The sequence below is a fragment of the Phocoena sinus genome, chromosome 19, assembly GCF_008692025.1.
Source record: "Phocoena sinus isolate mPhoSin1 chromosome 19, mPhoSin1.pri, whole genome shotgun sequence".
NCBI classification, from domain to species: domain Eukaryota; kingdom Metazoa; phylum Chordata; class Mammalia; order Artiodactyla; family Phocoenidae; genus Phocoena; species Phocoena sinus.
Window position 1 is genome coordinate 53,424,629 of NC_045781.1, and position 15,673 is coordinate 53,440,301.

A 15,673-nucleotide genomic window follows, 5' to 3' on the forward strand; every position below is an offset into this window, starting at 1 on the left:
ATCTCGGCATGGTCCATTGCACAGTGTCCTGCTATATTAGATGTCACATCATACATTTAGTCCAGTATTTACTGCTGGGGAAATTATGTCAGAAGATATTTGTATACTTGTATCTACAAGAACTATGTAATTTAAATGTTTCTCTTATTGCTTTGGCTACCAGGAAGCTCAGATCCAAATCAGAGGAAATATGTTAGCGTTTGGGTTTAGTATTTCAGTTTTCTGAATTTTTCTTCCTGTCCCAGATTTTTTATTTTTCTTGCATAAATTCTATTGAAAAATTGTCCTTTATTATAAAACACCTTAAATTTTTTTAGAAGGAGGCTGCATGGAAATGAGAAAGTAAGGTCTTTACTGCATATTCTTAAACTCCTACTGGGAAAGTTAGACCTAGATAGCCCTCTTACCCTCATTCCCATAGCACCCCACTTATAAAATCCCTTGAACAGTGGTTACTACTGTTCCCAATCCCTGGAGATAGCTAGAAGCTTCTAAAAGAACACATCCAGAGAGAGAAAAAAGAAGTTTCCTCAAATCATGACCTCAACTTTGGTGCCAGATATACATTTCTGGAGTAGGCAGCCAGTCAGACTCTCACCTGAGCAGTTAATAAAATCTATTGCCCCTTGATGGATTTTTTTCTGCAAGCTAGAATTGATCTGTTGTCTTTGTGATTTGTGAGATGGCAGGGAAACACCAAACACCATCATGATTTGGGCCACACTGAAAAAAAAATAAGAAAGAAAAAGAAAAAAAAAAAAAATCCACCGCCAAGTCTTTCCTGGCGTAGAAAGAGCTGGAACGGCTGGGGTCATTTTATTTGATTTATTGGAAATAAAGTGGATCTTATTAACATTTTAATAAAGAGAATCTTTTGCACTGGGCTGGAAGTGGCCGCCAGTACCCGGTGGAACACCATTCTTTGGAAAAGTGGCATCAGCTGGCGTTGCCCAGCGTGATTTGTGGGGCTGGGCCCCAACAGTCCAAAATAGCGAACGGGCCGCCTCCTCCGAGGGGCTCGCTCTGCGCGAGGTGCTCGCCCCGTATCTGCCATGCAGAAACGAGGGAGCTTTATGAAGGAATCCGTCTTGTAAAGCCATTGGTCCTGGTCATCAGCCTCTACCCAATGCTTTCGTGATGCTGCCGCTGATCTATTTGGGAAGTTGGCTGGCTGGCGAGGCAGAGCCTCTCCTCAAAGCCTGGCTCCCACGGAAAATATGCTCAGTGCAGCCGCGTGCATGAATGAAAACGCCGCCAGGCGCTTCTAGTTGGGCAAAATGCAGCCGACAACTCCGCTCGTCCTGTGCGTTCTCCTGTCCCAGGTAGGGAAGAGAGGCTGCTGGGCGCACCCTGCGCCCCGTTTCTGCCTTCCGATTGCCAGGCGCGGGCTGGGCGAGGGGTTTTTCGGGGGGTCGGGGGACTCCGGGCGCGGCGGCGAAGACAGCTCGGGGCTCAGAAGGGAGGTCATTCCCAGCCCCTGAGATCCTGTGGGGCAAGGGGGTGGGCCTGGTTTCCCACTCCGGGTTGTGTGTGTATATGTTCGGGAGATGTGGAGAGAGCTCCGATTCTTTTTTTTTTTTTTTGCAAGCAGGGGCGACATTCTCGCCTACATCAAGTGGGGTAACTTTGATTAGCCTCCTCCGGAGGCTCGCGCATCGGAGACTGAGCTGGAAGCGACTCCAAGGAGTCGTGGTTTCCCCCAACCCAGCGCCGATCAGGGAAGCGTAGCTCGGGTCCGGATTGCGGGCTGCCGGGCTGGAGAGGCCGGCCTGGCATCGCCGACTTCCCGGGGCGCCCGGGCCCCCTCGCCCAGCCCGGCGGCGCGCTGGAAGGCGCCTCGGGCCAGCCGAACGCCGCAGCCCGGCTGCCGCTGTCGCTCAAAGGCGCCGGCCGCGCCCGCATCGGGGTCCCTTCCCTCCCTGACCTTGGGCCCGGAAGGGCCTGAGCGCGTCCCCTCGCCCAGGCCCCAGGCCCACCCGCCCCCGGCCCCCGCCCCCGCGCCCCCTTTGTCTGGCCCACTGGAGCTCCGGCCCTGAGCCCTTAATGCCGCTTCTGCTGTGTTCCTGGGCGGACGCAGAGCGCGGAGAAAAGTTCAAGCCTTGCCCACCAGGCTGCAGCTGCCTGTTAACCCTCAGAGCGCTGAGGCGAGAGGGAAGGGCCAGCGACCCGGGAGTGGGGGCGATGGAGATGTGGTCCTTAAGCAACCATCTCTGCATCTCGGAGATCTCAGGAAGTTTGTGGGCAGGAAAGCAGTACACTCAGGAGGCCAGACTGGAGGTGCCCGCTGGCGGCAGGCTCATCCCTGCTCGGGGGCCTGTTTTCCGAGAGCCCTGTTATCCAGTCCCCCCTGGCCTTCCCGGCAGCCTATGGGACTTGGCATGAGCTAGCAGGCTACAAGTGGGTGGATGAGATCAAGGCAGGGCCAGGCAGAGAGGAGGGAAGGAGACAGGGAGTGCCTTGGGGTGCTGGAAATGGGTGTTGAGTTCCTGGCCAGGACTCCTGGATGCCAGGGGAAGAGGCACATGTGTGAGTGTGTGAGTGGGGTGAGAGGGAGGGTGAGGCAGCTAGAGTCCCAGGCAGGGGCTGGCTGGGATGCAGAGATGCAATGCAGCCTTCTAAGGGGAGACCACTGATGCATCAATGTTGGGGTTAGACTTTGGAAATGGGTCAGTGTCCCAGGAAGCAGTAACCATGGTAATGACTCAAAGTTGGGTGTGAGGGTGGGTGATAGTGCTTGGGGGCAGAGTAGGGTGCCTGGCTGCTGAGCCCCCTCCCAACTCATGCCTTCCTTCTTCCCTGAATACACAGCCCCCATTCATCACTGCCCAGTCATACTCTTCTTCTACTAGGGCTTTGGGCTGATTCTCTTGGGGTCCCTGTAGCTTTAAGTTCTGCCACAAATCCTATTCCTGTCTGTGAGCCAGTTTTCTAGACTTTGTGAACTCTATCCCTGAGGTAGTGTGTGTGTGTATGTGTATATATATATCTATATATCTATATATAGATATATAGATCCCAATTTAGCAGGGTGGTTCAGAGCATGCCTCTGATTCAGACAGATCCTCTCTGCCATATGCTAGTGGTACCACCTGGGCAACTTGCTTAACCTCTCTGAGCTTCCAGATTCTCTGTGGTGAAGTAATTTTATCACCTTCCTAGGATTGCTAGGCAGATTGGATTGCATTCAACAGCATGTCCTAGGTAATGCATTTAGCACAAGGCCTAGCACTCTGGGAGCTTGAGGTGTCTGGGAGCACTTACCACTGCCTTACCCAGGACTTTACAGTCCTTTTCTCCGTGGGCATGTTTTGACCTCAGTGTGTATTCCAGGGTTTGGCCGAAGTTTTGTCTTCCTTCGAGCAAATCAGACCACATGACAGCACCCAGCAATTCCTATGCGCTAGGGGCTTACATAATGCCTTTTGCAAAGCAATTGGTGTGTCTCCTCTTCCAGGGCCTGACTGACACAGGTGGCTTCTGAAGGCTGTCAGCTCTCTCAGTTTCTTTGGGATGGGGGAGCAGAGGTTTTACGAAGAATTTAATTGCCCGCCCTAAGAGGCTTATTTCTCTCTTAGATTGTAATTCATAATCAGAGCAAATGTCCACATTAGGACAGCAATTGATATCCTGCTAGCAATAGCACCTTGCAGGGAAATCATTTGGGTGCAAATCAGTTAACTGGCAAGAGGTTCAAGCGCAGAGTTCTGTGTGCCATAGCAAAAGGAGGGGAGAGTCTTGGAGCCTTTGAGTCAACGAGCAAAAACAAAACTTTCCGGAGGCAGAGGGAAAACAGAGGAAAGGGGAAAAACAATGTAATAAAGCAAATTAGTCACTCGACCTTAGTGTTGTTCAGGCAAGTCTGTGTGTGTTTTTCTACTACAGTTGTAACACTCTGGGTCTGGCTTTGGAAGCCATCAATCTCTAAGTTGATTGGCTAGGTTGCTGTTTTAGGCATTTTGGAAGGGGGAAGAGGAACTCTAAGCAACAATGGCTGGAAGCTGGCAAAGCTGAGTGGTCACCTCTCTTCTCCCCTGGGGCATTTTGGGTAAGGCCTTTCCAGAAGTGGCCTCTGGAATCTGGCTATGATAAATAATGAATGTGAAACAAATCAGGAGAGGACATGAGCTAGAAATTCCACTGCACATATGATTCCCCCACCCCCAGCCCAATTAGGGTATCACATCTAGGCAAAAGTTCTAACAACCAATGAGTAATCCCCCAAGAATTAGGATTTTAGGGAGTGGTTCAGGTTTGGAGAGCAGTCACTTGGAAGTGACTAAAAATGTTTCCACGGAATTCTGAGATGTTGATTTAAAATGGGGAGGTTTTTATTGGAGTCAGAATCTTGATTTTCAGGATTTTAAATGAGAATCAGTGTCTTCTAGTGCCCCTGCAACTTCATATATTGTATTTTAAGAGCAGTGTTTATTTGCAGAACCCTTTTGATGGGGAGGAAAGACTGTGAGAATTGCAGAGGGCATCTCTTGCTCTGAGATGGGTTCAGTATGTGACAGCCTATAAGATTTCAAAAGCACTGGGGAAACAGAGATATAAGTGGTGAAAGGAATTGCAAAGTGGTAGCGTTCATTCGTCTGAACAACTTTTTTAGCAAGTCCCCAAGGAGATTTAATAAACTGTAAGGCTGAGTATGTGATCTGGAATTTATGTAATACCACAGTCTATACTAAAAGTCCCAACAGTCATCTTAGCTAATATCTCCTGCTCTGCCTCCGTCCCTTCTTTTCTGTCTTTAGCCCTTGGGCTTTCCATTAAATAAAATCTATATTTTTTCTAGAAATATCCTCTATGTGTCACAGTGCCATTGCCCAACAAACCAGTGTCTGCAATAACTATATTACCTAGAAGTACCAGCATTTGGATGTTTATGTTGGGTCTCAGTCTGAAGTTCCCTGTTGAGGTAAAAGTACAGCTGGGTTCTTGAAAATATCTTTCTTTCTTTCTTTACCTCCTTCCAAAAAGGTAGTTGCTTGGGGAGTCCAGTTAATTTCTATCTGGTGGAAGCTAAGGAAAAGGCCAGACTATGGATTCAGTTCACATCTGAATGACAGTAGCCAACAGTATTACATATTTCTCTCTGTGTGTGTGTGTGTGTGTGTGTGTGTGTGTATGTGTGTGTGTTCATCTCTGTGTGTTTTGATCTTGTTTTAATACCTGTTGAAAATTTTCTCCAGAAGAGGGCTCCATCCACAGCATTACAAAATTCTAAATCTACAGCTCATATTTTAAAGAACTTCAGTGTAGAAGCTCCATTCTCCTTATTTTCAGTTATTTTCTACAAGCTCCCCTAAAGAGAAGTCCTGTCATTTTACACTGAGTATCTTTCCTCCTTTTTTTTCCCTATTGTAGTTGCTTCTGTTCTATTTTATTCTTCAACTATGTATCCCCTCTGAGTATTAGAGCAGGGAACATTTCAAAGGTAGACAATGCAGTATGATATGTGAGGAGGTTCTTTCCTGGCGTTTGACTTCGGTTGGACCTGGTTTTACTCTTTAGGCAGCCAAACAGCAGGCACAGTTCTGCCTGTGAAGGGAGATAATCTTCCCCATTAGGTCACTACCCAGAAAAGCGAATCATTAGCCAGATGCCCTCACCCTGCAACACCAGTTGAAAAGGAGAGGGAAATATCAGTCTGTCATCCAATTACAATAATCAGTTGGATAGAATCAATCGAGTGACCACTGGTTTGGCATCGTTTCCACTTAGCTGTGGGCAAGGTACCCACACGCCTGGGAGAATCTGACCCTCCTGAAGGATGCTGCCAATACAATTCCCCGCAGCTTATCTCCTCTGCAGCCACCTGGGGACCCCAGGCCTGGCTCCCTCTATCTGAACAGACTATATAAATGATGACTGGCTGGACTGTAGGACCCCCTGCACCTTCACCAGATATGAAGTAGTGGCTTTATTCTAGAGTTAAGGTGGAAAGTGATTTCTTTCTCTACTGAGAGAAGCTTCTAAGGGTAGGCTAGGGAGGAGAAGAAATGACATTTCAAACTTGAAGTGCAGTCTGAGCCAAGGCTCATGGAGGTGAATGGGTCACCCTTTGGCATAGCAGGTTGAACCTCGAGATATCTAGTTGGTGGTGCTGAAGCCCATTCATCCTAATTCTGCAACTCTAGATTCCAGGGAGAAGTTGCAAAGTAGAAGCCACCGGCCAAATGTAGCTCATGGATGTCTCTTGTTTGGCCCAAATGTTTTGAAAAGTAGGATATTGTACATTAAAAAACAAAACAAAACAGGTTTCTTGCATTTCTTAAAATGTCAGAAGGTCAGGCAGCCCTAGAGCCACATTCCTACAAGGCCACTCTTCCCTGGAGCTGAGTCACTACTGTCCCCTTTAGGACACGCCTTTGTAGTTTGCCACAATCCCCTCCACTCTCTACTGTCCACCCAGCCCATTGTACTCATTTATTTTACCTACTTGCCCTTGTAGGCATTTCCACTGGGAACTTCTGGTTTTGCAAATTTTGAGCCTTGATCAAGTTGATGTAGTCAGTTTTTCAGTGATAGGCTATTTGAAAAGGAAGGGACTAGCCCCTTTTTGATTGCTCTGATTGAACTACATGGATGTGAACTTTGGGAGAACATGACCAAGGGGACTGCACCTTCTCCCTGAGAACATTATTACCATCAATGCCATTGGGTGACTAGGGCTACCCAGAGCAACACAACACCCAGATCATTGTTTCATATGGAATAGTTACACCCAGAGAAGTGACACACTGCAGTTTTGAGTCAGTCTGAGTGCTGGTACCAGAGTGTTGGTACACCTCAAAGATTGTTATGTGTCAGCAGCCACGGGGCTCTGGGACCACTGGATAATATGTAGGCCCTAGTGCACTGTGCGAGGTATTACAGCAAGGGCATCCCTGCCCTTGGAGTACAGTGACACCCTGGGCATCGCCATTCCAACAGTGTTGCTCACCCACAGTATGTGTATCATCAGAACGTCACAGCACCTTACTGTCCTTAGTCCTGCAGGGGACTCTGGGAGAACTGAGCTAACACTCAGAGCATTTATAGCTTCAGGGTAATGTCAGCTTTGTAGCTTTGTTGTCTAGAGTGCTTTTATACACAGGACATTGTCACCTCTAGTGCCAACTGCAGTTTGTGTGATGTTTTTGTAACTGTTTTTAGCAGTTAACACCCACCACAGTCTACACGCAGTGCTAATGCTACAATTAATGTCCTCTGGCTCCATAAATACTAGACTAATCTGTCCACTTATCCTGTACCAGCAGGTAAGCCTCAGATAACTATTGTTTTCAGTAGCTACAGACCCCAAAGGTCAGCGTAAATATAACTACATACAATCACAAAAAAAAGTGATTGTTTTTCTTCTGTCAGTTGCCAGCAGAAGTCAAATTCCTGAAAATTAGCCTTAGCAATAGGCACGTTTTAACATGTCATGTCTCATTTCATAGGCCCCAGTGAGTGTCACCCAATCTGCTACAGAAGCACAAAGCCCCTGTGTCTCCCAGCTGAGCGCAGGGTGGGCTGGGGTGGAGGGCAGCAGCTGCTCAGCCGAGAGCATCCCTGCCACATGCCTGGGCAGGACCAGGAAGTGAGCTCAGCCTCTGGAGGAGCCTGGGGACCCTGCAAGGAACGTGGCAGCCTCATTCCTGCCTTATGCGGCCTCTAGGCCAAGTCTCTTTCCTCCAGGGTGGCAGGGAACTGCTTTTCCATGAGCTGCAGGAGATGGTGACTGCAAATGCCTGAAGCTCAAGCTATTGGGATAATCTCCCTGTCAAACAATGTGGGGTCTGCGGAGAGTTGCTGGACCCTGCCAGCAGAACCCATGGCTGACTCAGGCCACACAGGCCCCGCCTTCAACTGCTGTAAGCTGCGGGGCATCTGGGATCATCTAACTCAGGGGTTGCAAACTATGGCCTGTAGGCCAATTCCTGCCTGCAGCCTGTTTTTTTTTTTTTTTTTTTTTTTTTGGTGGTACGCGGGCCTCTCACCGCTGCGGCCTCTCCCGTTGCGGAGCACAGGCTCCGGACGCGCAGGCTCAGCGGCCATGGCTCACGGGCCCAGCCGCTCCGCGGCATGTGGGATCTTCCCGGACCGGGGCACGAACCCGCGTCCCCTGCATCGGCAGGCGGACTCTCAACCACTGCGCCACCAGGGAAGCCCCAGCCTGTTTTTATAAATAGTTTTATTGGAACATAGCCATGCCCATTCATTTATATAATTGTCTATGGCTGTGCTTGTGCTATAACAACAGAGTTGACACCATATGGCCCACAAAGACTAAAATATTTACTATTTGGGCCTTTACAGAAAAATTTGCTGACTCCTGCTCTGGCTCAAAATTACAACCAGAGAGACTGCAGAGAGCCTTGTCAAAGTGCAGAGAGACATTAGGGGTTTGTATTAGGAATTGTCCCTTCTATACCCCAAGCACTCAAGCAACTTGACTTCAGGGAGATTCACCTGGGACCAAATGGATTCAATAAATACCTATTATATCCATGTGGGACCTACTGTGTGCTCAAGGTACAGCTGCTAGTAAGGCTGATTCAGTCTCTGTTCTCTTGGGGCTCAGACCCCAAGAGATCCCCTGGCAAGGGAGATCAACGTCAATTAATAAATAATTCAAAACAGAGACAACTGCTAGATGGAAGGAAATACAGTTGTGTGAGATCATGCCATTCTGTATGTTTTGCTTGTCTGTGCCGTTTCTTTCTCCTCTACTAAAATATAGCTCCGTTACAGCATGTGTTGTTGTCTGATTGAATCAGTTTTGTAGTCCCAGGGTCTAGAACAGAGCCTGGCATGTAGTAGGCCCTCAGTAAACATGAATGAATGAATGAATGGATGAATGAATGAATGAATGAATATAAGAAAGGCATCAGATCCAGATGAAGGGTCTGGGAGGCTTCCCTGATAGCCTGCTGCTTGGGCCACAGTCTGGAGGAGCAGTGAGGCCTATGGACAAAGGAACACTAGGGTGTGGTGATGGGGGGGCGGCATTCCAGGCAGAAGGCCCGGCCTGGGGGAAGCCTGTGTGGGAGGAAGCAGCACACAACCCAGAGAGTGGTGTGAGGAGCAGCCGGGGCTGCCAGAGCCGCTGGCATCTTGTCAGCCATCTCAAGGATTTTGGTGTTTGTCCTGGAGCAGTGGGCAGTTATTGAAAACAACACGGGGAGCGTATACTGTGACAAGGCCAGATTTCTATTTTGAAAAGGTAATTTGGCTGCAGTGTAGTTAGTGGATGGAGCTGGATATGAATGGAAGGGAGAAGCCAGTCTAGGCTTGAGATCATAGGAAGAGCAGGGACTCCTGTCGCTCTAGACTAGGGAGTGACAGGGCAGATGAGAGAAGTAGGCACACCCTACTCAGAGCATCCAAGAGACATTTAGGGGAGAATTTGGCAGGGCTGGGTTTGAGATGGCAGGACCAGGGCTAGGCAGGTGTTAAGATGCAAGCTTGAGTTCTGGTTTTTCCAATTGGCAGAAAGCTGAAGCCACTTGCCCAAACAAGGAACCAGGTGTTTGACATCATAAACAGGGCCTGAGGGCTATTCCCATGGGGGTGTTAGCCAGGCTGCAGCAGTGCTCCTCACGAGAGGCATCCAGGGCCCCAGTTATGCTAATGTCTGCAGACCAATCCATGCTTACATCTGGGACAGGCACCGTGGGGCCTTGCAATACCCTTGACTAGAGTGACTGATGTGTAGCCTTTATAATTAACCAATCTCTGAGGCTTTTCATGCAAAAGATATTTGAGAGAAACATTGCTAAGCCCTTTAATTGTTTCTTGAACATTCAATCAGCAGCACTAGAAATATTTCTTACATGAAGCAAATAATGATCTACTATTTTCAGCAGTCACTTTGCGAATGCTGACAAACCTTCATTTCAGCATCCTAGATATAGCCTTGGTGATGTTTATGTTTCTAGGTATAGTAATCTTCTTCAGCTGGGTGCCAGGCCGTGGTATGCTGCTAAATGTTGAACAACTGCTTTCTGTCTCTAAAAAAAAAAAAAAAGCAGCACAGGTATGTTATCCTCAGAAGGTGAGGGATGTACAGTTGTCCACTTGCTAAGTATTTACTGAAGCATTTGGGGAGTTCATAGGTAAACAAGATGGACATGGAAACTGTTCTCATGGTCTTGTGGTCTACTGAGGGCAGCCAGTAAGGAACAAGAAAGTAAATAGCTGAAATATACACATTTGGTAATTATTACAATAGGAAACAATAGGGGCTAAGATAGTATTGAAGGGGTGAGTCTGCTGTGCTCTCTCTCCTTTCCTTCCATCTTTCCTCCTACCCTCCCTCTGTTCCTCCCATATTTTCTTCTTTCTTCCCACAATTTTTGATACTTAGCAAGTGCCAAGCATTCTGCTAATTTGGGGATCGGGAGATGAGTACAGCACAGTCCTGGTCCTCAATAGGGGAAGTGCTGGAGGTGCATCAGGGCCTCTGGTCTCCTGGGACCCAGAGGAGCTAGTGTCTTAGTTTATGAGGATCAGGGAGACTTCTGAGACTTTGAGAAGTGAATTTGAATTCTGACCCAGCCTTCTGCATGCTGTGTGACCTCTGATAAGTTACCTTTTTTCCCTCTTCTTCTGTTTCCTCCTGTGTCTAAACAAAAGGAGAGGCTACACCTCTCTACACCTGCCTAGCAGGTGAGTATTCAATAAGTGTATGCTTATGGCTTCATCACATGATTGCCAATGCTAGGAGCTTAAAGAATACTGGTTACATTAACTTTTATATTCCATGCTGCAAAGCAGTTTATGGCTTGAAGGTACCATGGGGCCCTGGACTTGAGCACCTGACTAACTTAGAAGGGAAAAATACTTGTGTCCTTAAAATTGTACAGACATTAAAAAAATAAAGTTTGCTCCCCAGAGAAGGATTTGCCAATTCTCATATTGGTAGCTCCCCAGTGATCATTCTCCTGGAGATTTTATGCTTCATAAAATTTTTTGATCTGGTGGGATCGTATCTTCTAGATGTATCTTCCCAGCAGCTGTTCCCAGGAGGCTTTATCAGGGCAGTATGTACGTGGGTATGCTTGCCGACACCATGAGCACTTATGATTATTATTATTTAAAATAAATCAAAATTACAGTAGTAAACTTATTGTATAATTTACTGCTAAGTGCCAGTTGCATATATTATCTCAAGTTCTCATTGCAACCCTTAGGGACAACTATTCTTTTTTTTTTTTTAACATCTTTATTGGAGTATAATTGCTTTACAATGGTGTGTTAGTTTCTGCTTTATAACAAAGTGAATCAGTTATACATATACATATGTTCCCATATCTCTTCCCTCTTGCGTCTCCCTCCCACCCTCCCTATCCCACCCCTCTGGTGGTCACAAAGCACCGAGCTGATCTCCCTGTGCTATGCGGCTGCTTCCCACTAGCCATCTATTTTACGTTTGGTAGTGTATATATGAGGGACATCTATTCTTGTCTCCATTTTTATCTATGATGAAAAGAAGCTCAGAGCGGATGAGTCATCTGCCTAAGGCTACACAGCCACTAAGAACTGGGATCAGGGTTTGAACCCATGCATTTCTGATTTCTGGGCATGTGAGTTTTCCTCCATATTTCCCTGGTATATAAAAAATTGCTCCCTTGTCCCCTCAAATGATGTAAGAATTCTCTTCCTTGACTATTTCGTTCTCTGGCTCTCTTGGAGTCAAAACAGCTGCCTGCAATGACCTCATTTTTGAACTCCTGGTCTCTAAAAGTAGGCATGGGACCTAGACCTCCTCTCTGGGTTACTGGTTACAACCTTCAGAACTGGGTTAGCTCAGGGTTATTTTGTATTCTTTATTGCTGAGTCCTTGTGTTTGACCAGGGACAAACAAGCTACCCACACTACATGCTCCCCCCCAGCAAGAACAGTCGTCCCAGTGAGAACATCCACACAGAGGCCAGGACCCAGCTTGGGTGTGGCTCCAACATGCAGGTAAATTCTCTGGCAGTTTCCTGCCTGCTGCTGAGCCCTGAAGCTGGATGGCATCCCTCCCTGGGAATGCCAAGGAACTCCATTGTCCAAGCCAGTGTCTCCTGAGTGCCACTGTCTACAATACTGTTTTCCCCAATCTATAGGAAAATGAGAAATACACAGCCTGTATCTATATCCAGACGCTCAGATCTACAGTGAGTTGCAATTGGACTGAATCTAACCTGAAGTTTAGTTGTGTTTTACTAGATGAGGTTTCTTTTTTTCCTTTTAATTCAAGTTAAGGACCTTTAGTCAGGGTAGCCACTAATTCAGCGAACATTTGTTGCGTGCCTGTTATGTGCCTGGCACCGTTTCATGTCCTGGAGGTAGAGCAGGGAGCATTCACAGAGCCCCTGTGCTGGCAGATACACACACTCCCCCTTTGTCCCAGTCCTCACCACCCACACAGTGACCTTGCCTTTCTGCCTCTCTCAGGATGTATCTGTGCCCCAATCTGTTCACTCCACATTTGATTAAGTCATTCATTTCACAAATATTTACCAACCAATGACCGTATCTCAAGCAGGGTGCTTGACACTGGGTGAGCAGCAGTGATTAAGAAAGACAAGATTGCCTGCCCTCATGGAGTCTACGTTCTCATAAGGGAGAAAGAGAGTAAACAACAAAAATAAGTAAATATGATAATTTTGGAAAATGATAGTGCTCTGAAAATATTTTAAATGGGATAGGCAGTTGTTCTGAGCTTATCCACTACTCTCTTTGGGGATGGAATGTTCATTGTTCTGATGCAATGACCGTTCTACTTTTTAGGGTTAAAATGTCCTATAATTTGTGAAATGAAGTTGGTTAATACATAGAGGACATTTTTGTCCTTAGTGTTAAAGTGTTATTGGCAAACCTTTGTCCATTCTCTATTTTTTGTTTTTCTTAAAATTTTGCTTTTGGGAATCCAAAACTATGGCAACCAATGACTTAAACCACAGGTAGGTAATCTTTTTCTGTAAAGGGCTATCGAGTAAATATATGGTCTCTGTTGCAACTACTCAATGCTATCAATGTAGCATAAAAGTAACAACAGACAGTATGTAAACAAATGGGAGGGCTGTGTTCCAATAAAACTTTATTTACAAAAATAGGCAGAGCTGGATTTGGCCCTCAGGCTGTAGTTTGCTGATCCCTCATCTAAACCATTAGCCACCACACTAGTTGGTCAAATTGGAATAGGGCAGAGGCCAGGGATAGAGACCAGAACTTTTTCTTTGTTCTCTTGTCTTCATGACAACTGTGGTACTTCTTTTTTTTTTTTTGGCGGTACGCGGGCCTCTCACTGTTGCGGCCTCTCCCATTGCGGAGCACAGGCTCCAGATGCGCAGGCTCAGTGGCCATGGCTCACGGGCCTAGCCGCTCCGCGGCATGTGCAATCTTCCGGGACCGGGGCACGAACCCGTGTCCCCTGCATTGGCAGGTGGACTCTCAACCACTGCGCCACCAGGGAAGCCCTGTGGTACTTCTTTAGGACCACATATCACTGGGATTCTACGTTAACTTAGATCCAGGTAAAGATGCTGGTAGTCAAGTATGGAATGTAATTCTTAGGCCAGCTCTAAAAGATATAATAATTTAGCTTTTATATTAATTATCTGGACTACAATTCTTAAGACTTTCTCACCACCCAAAGGTATATTGGTGTTAAACCCTGTATCTTGGATTGAGTTCTCCCAAACGGTGATGGAGGCACAGGCTTGTACGCAGGGAGCTGATGTGAGAGATGATTCCAGTTCACAGACATGAGGACTGTAAAACAAGAAAGAAGGAAAGCCAATAAAAAGTGTATCTTTGAGCTGGTTATTGTCATGGGCAACGGAGGCTCACTGCTGCTGGGGGCCCTTGGAAGAACTGTGTAAAACTCGCTTCAGAATGGTTCCTCTGCAGGATAGGAGGCTGGAGTATACATCTACCTATGCCCATCTTCCATTGGTCAAGGGTGGCCTGTGGTGCCATTATTTCCTCTGTGATTCCCTGCTGAGCCTTTGTGACCCTGGGGGCAACCATGGTTTTAGAAAAGTTCTGAGCAGAAAAATGAAGAGGCATGACAGGTGCTTGGATGGGCAGTGTACGCCCTGAGTAGAACATGAGTATATAAGGGATTCCAGTTGCCACCATTATGTGTTACTGGAAACTTCCTCAGTAGAGTTAATGATAAAGGAAACAGTTGTGGTGGTTGTTTTTATAAACCCTCCAAATTCAGTTTAGCACCTACCTGCAAATATGCTCTTTCCCACTAGATGGTACCAGTATGCCAAAGCCCTGGAATGCTACCTTAGGGCCTTATTTTTGAGGAATACTTTCCCTCTACTTTTGAACAATTTAGGAATAAACGAGTTGAGATTGGAGCAACAGACTATGGGTGTTTTGGGAACAGAAGATGGAAGAAAAGTGGAGGTTGTCTAAATAATTACCCTCATTCATTCGTTCGCCAACACATCTTACTGACAACCTTCAAAGTGCTCACTCTCTTCTTGGCACTGGGAATACAGAAGTGAACAGTGTACACAAAGTCCCTGCCACAGTGAGCTTCCATACCGGTTGTGGGAGAGACAATAAAAAATGAATGGGTAGATACACGATGTCTATCAGGTGGTGCTGTGTGCTCTGGAGAATGACAAAGCAGGCAAAGGGATGGATGGGGGCAGGGAAGAGCACAGCCCTTCTCATATCTTCCTGTCCTCTCTGCTGGTAGGGTGAGAGATTATTTCCATCTATTTCCTAAACCCAGTTCTGCCACTCACCAACCTCTTATGAGTATGTTTATGTGGTTCATTTTCAAAATGAGACTGTGAACTCGTGGAGGGCAGAAGCGGTGCTTCGCAAACGGGCGTTGACCAGCTGGAACCTACTTCAGCCTAACGCCCAACTCCACCAACTACTTGTTGGCCAATTTCATTTATCTGGAATCATTGTGAATTATTATTGTCGACACATAATAGAGTCACGTTTTACTCAAGGGTTAGATTATAAAGTCAAGGTTTCAGGCAAACATAGAGTCATCGTTAACCTTGAGATCTCTAAGTTGCTCATTAAATTGCAGTGTGTTTGGTTCTGTGTATGCAACCTTGTACTGTAATCAATATGTAACAATGTATAATGCATGCAGTGGTGTACAGTGCATAATAAAGAATATATGCAAGGTATAATTTTATAGCATTTAATTGCAGTATTTAAATTGTTCTTTTTCCTTCTCTTTTTGGTGGAAGAGCTAGATTTCCATTAGTTGAATGTGTATATGATAAGACTTTGTATTCATTTAAACTTGTTTCCTAATCATGTAATCCCCACCAGTCTGTGCATGGGGGAGGGCAGGAGCTATGTTCTTTGTGCTCTATTCATCTTTGGGTTCCCACCACCAGTCGCATGCTTTGGGGCAGAGGAACAGCAGACTAGTAATATTAGTAGTAGTGGCCGTAATGGAGGCTGACATCTCAGTGCTTACTATGAGCTGGGCCCTGTGTGAGTATTTTAGTTGTATTAGTTAGTATCTTCAGTCCTCCTAATGACTCTGTGGTGTATCTAGTATGATTTTAATTCCATTTTACAGATGGAGAAATTCCAGGAGAACTTGATAAAGGTCACGCAGTGTTTTAGCTCTGGGGCTGAGATTCAAACTTGGGCAGTCCCAGACACAAAAAACCACATGTTGTATGACTCCATGAAATGGAAA

The 15,673-nt window shown here is 46.4% G+C and overlaps 1 protein-coding gene across 2 annotated transcripts in view; it reads left to right on the top strand.

Annotated features, from left to right (window-relative positions):
• The first annotated feature begins 1,171 nt into the window (after window positions 1-1,171).
• The window catches only part of CDH13 (cadherin 13), a 1,030,265-nt gene continuing 1,015,763 nt past the window's right edge, over window positions 1,172-15,673 (top strand). The window contains exon 1 of one of the 2 annotated variants that reach the window (XM_032613947.1): window positions 1,172-1,322. In XM_032613947.1, coding sequence (XP_032469838.1) covers window positions 1,278-1,322 — 45 coding nt within the window. In that variant the 5' untranslated portion in view covers window positions 1,172-1,277. The remainder of the gene's footprint in view (window positions 1,323-15,673) is intronic. The other variant, XM_032613948.1, reaches the window with a different exon arrangement.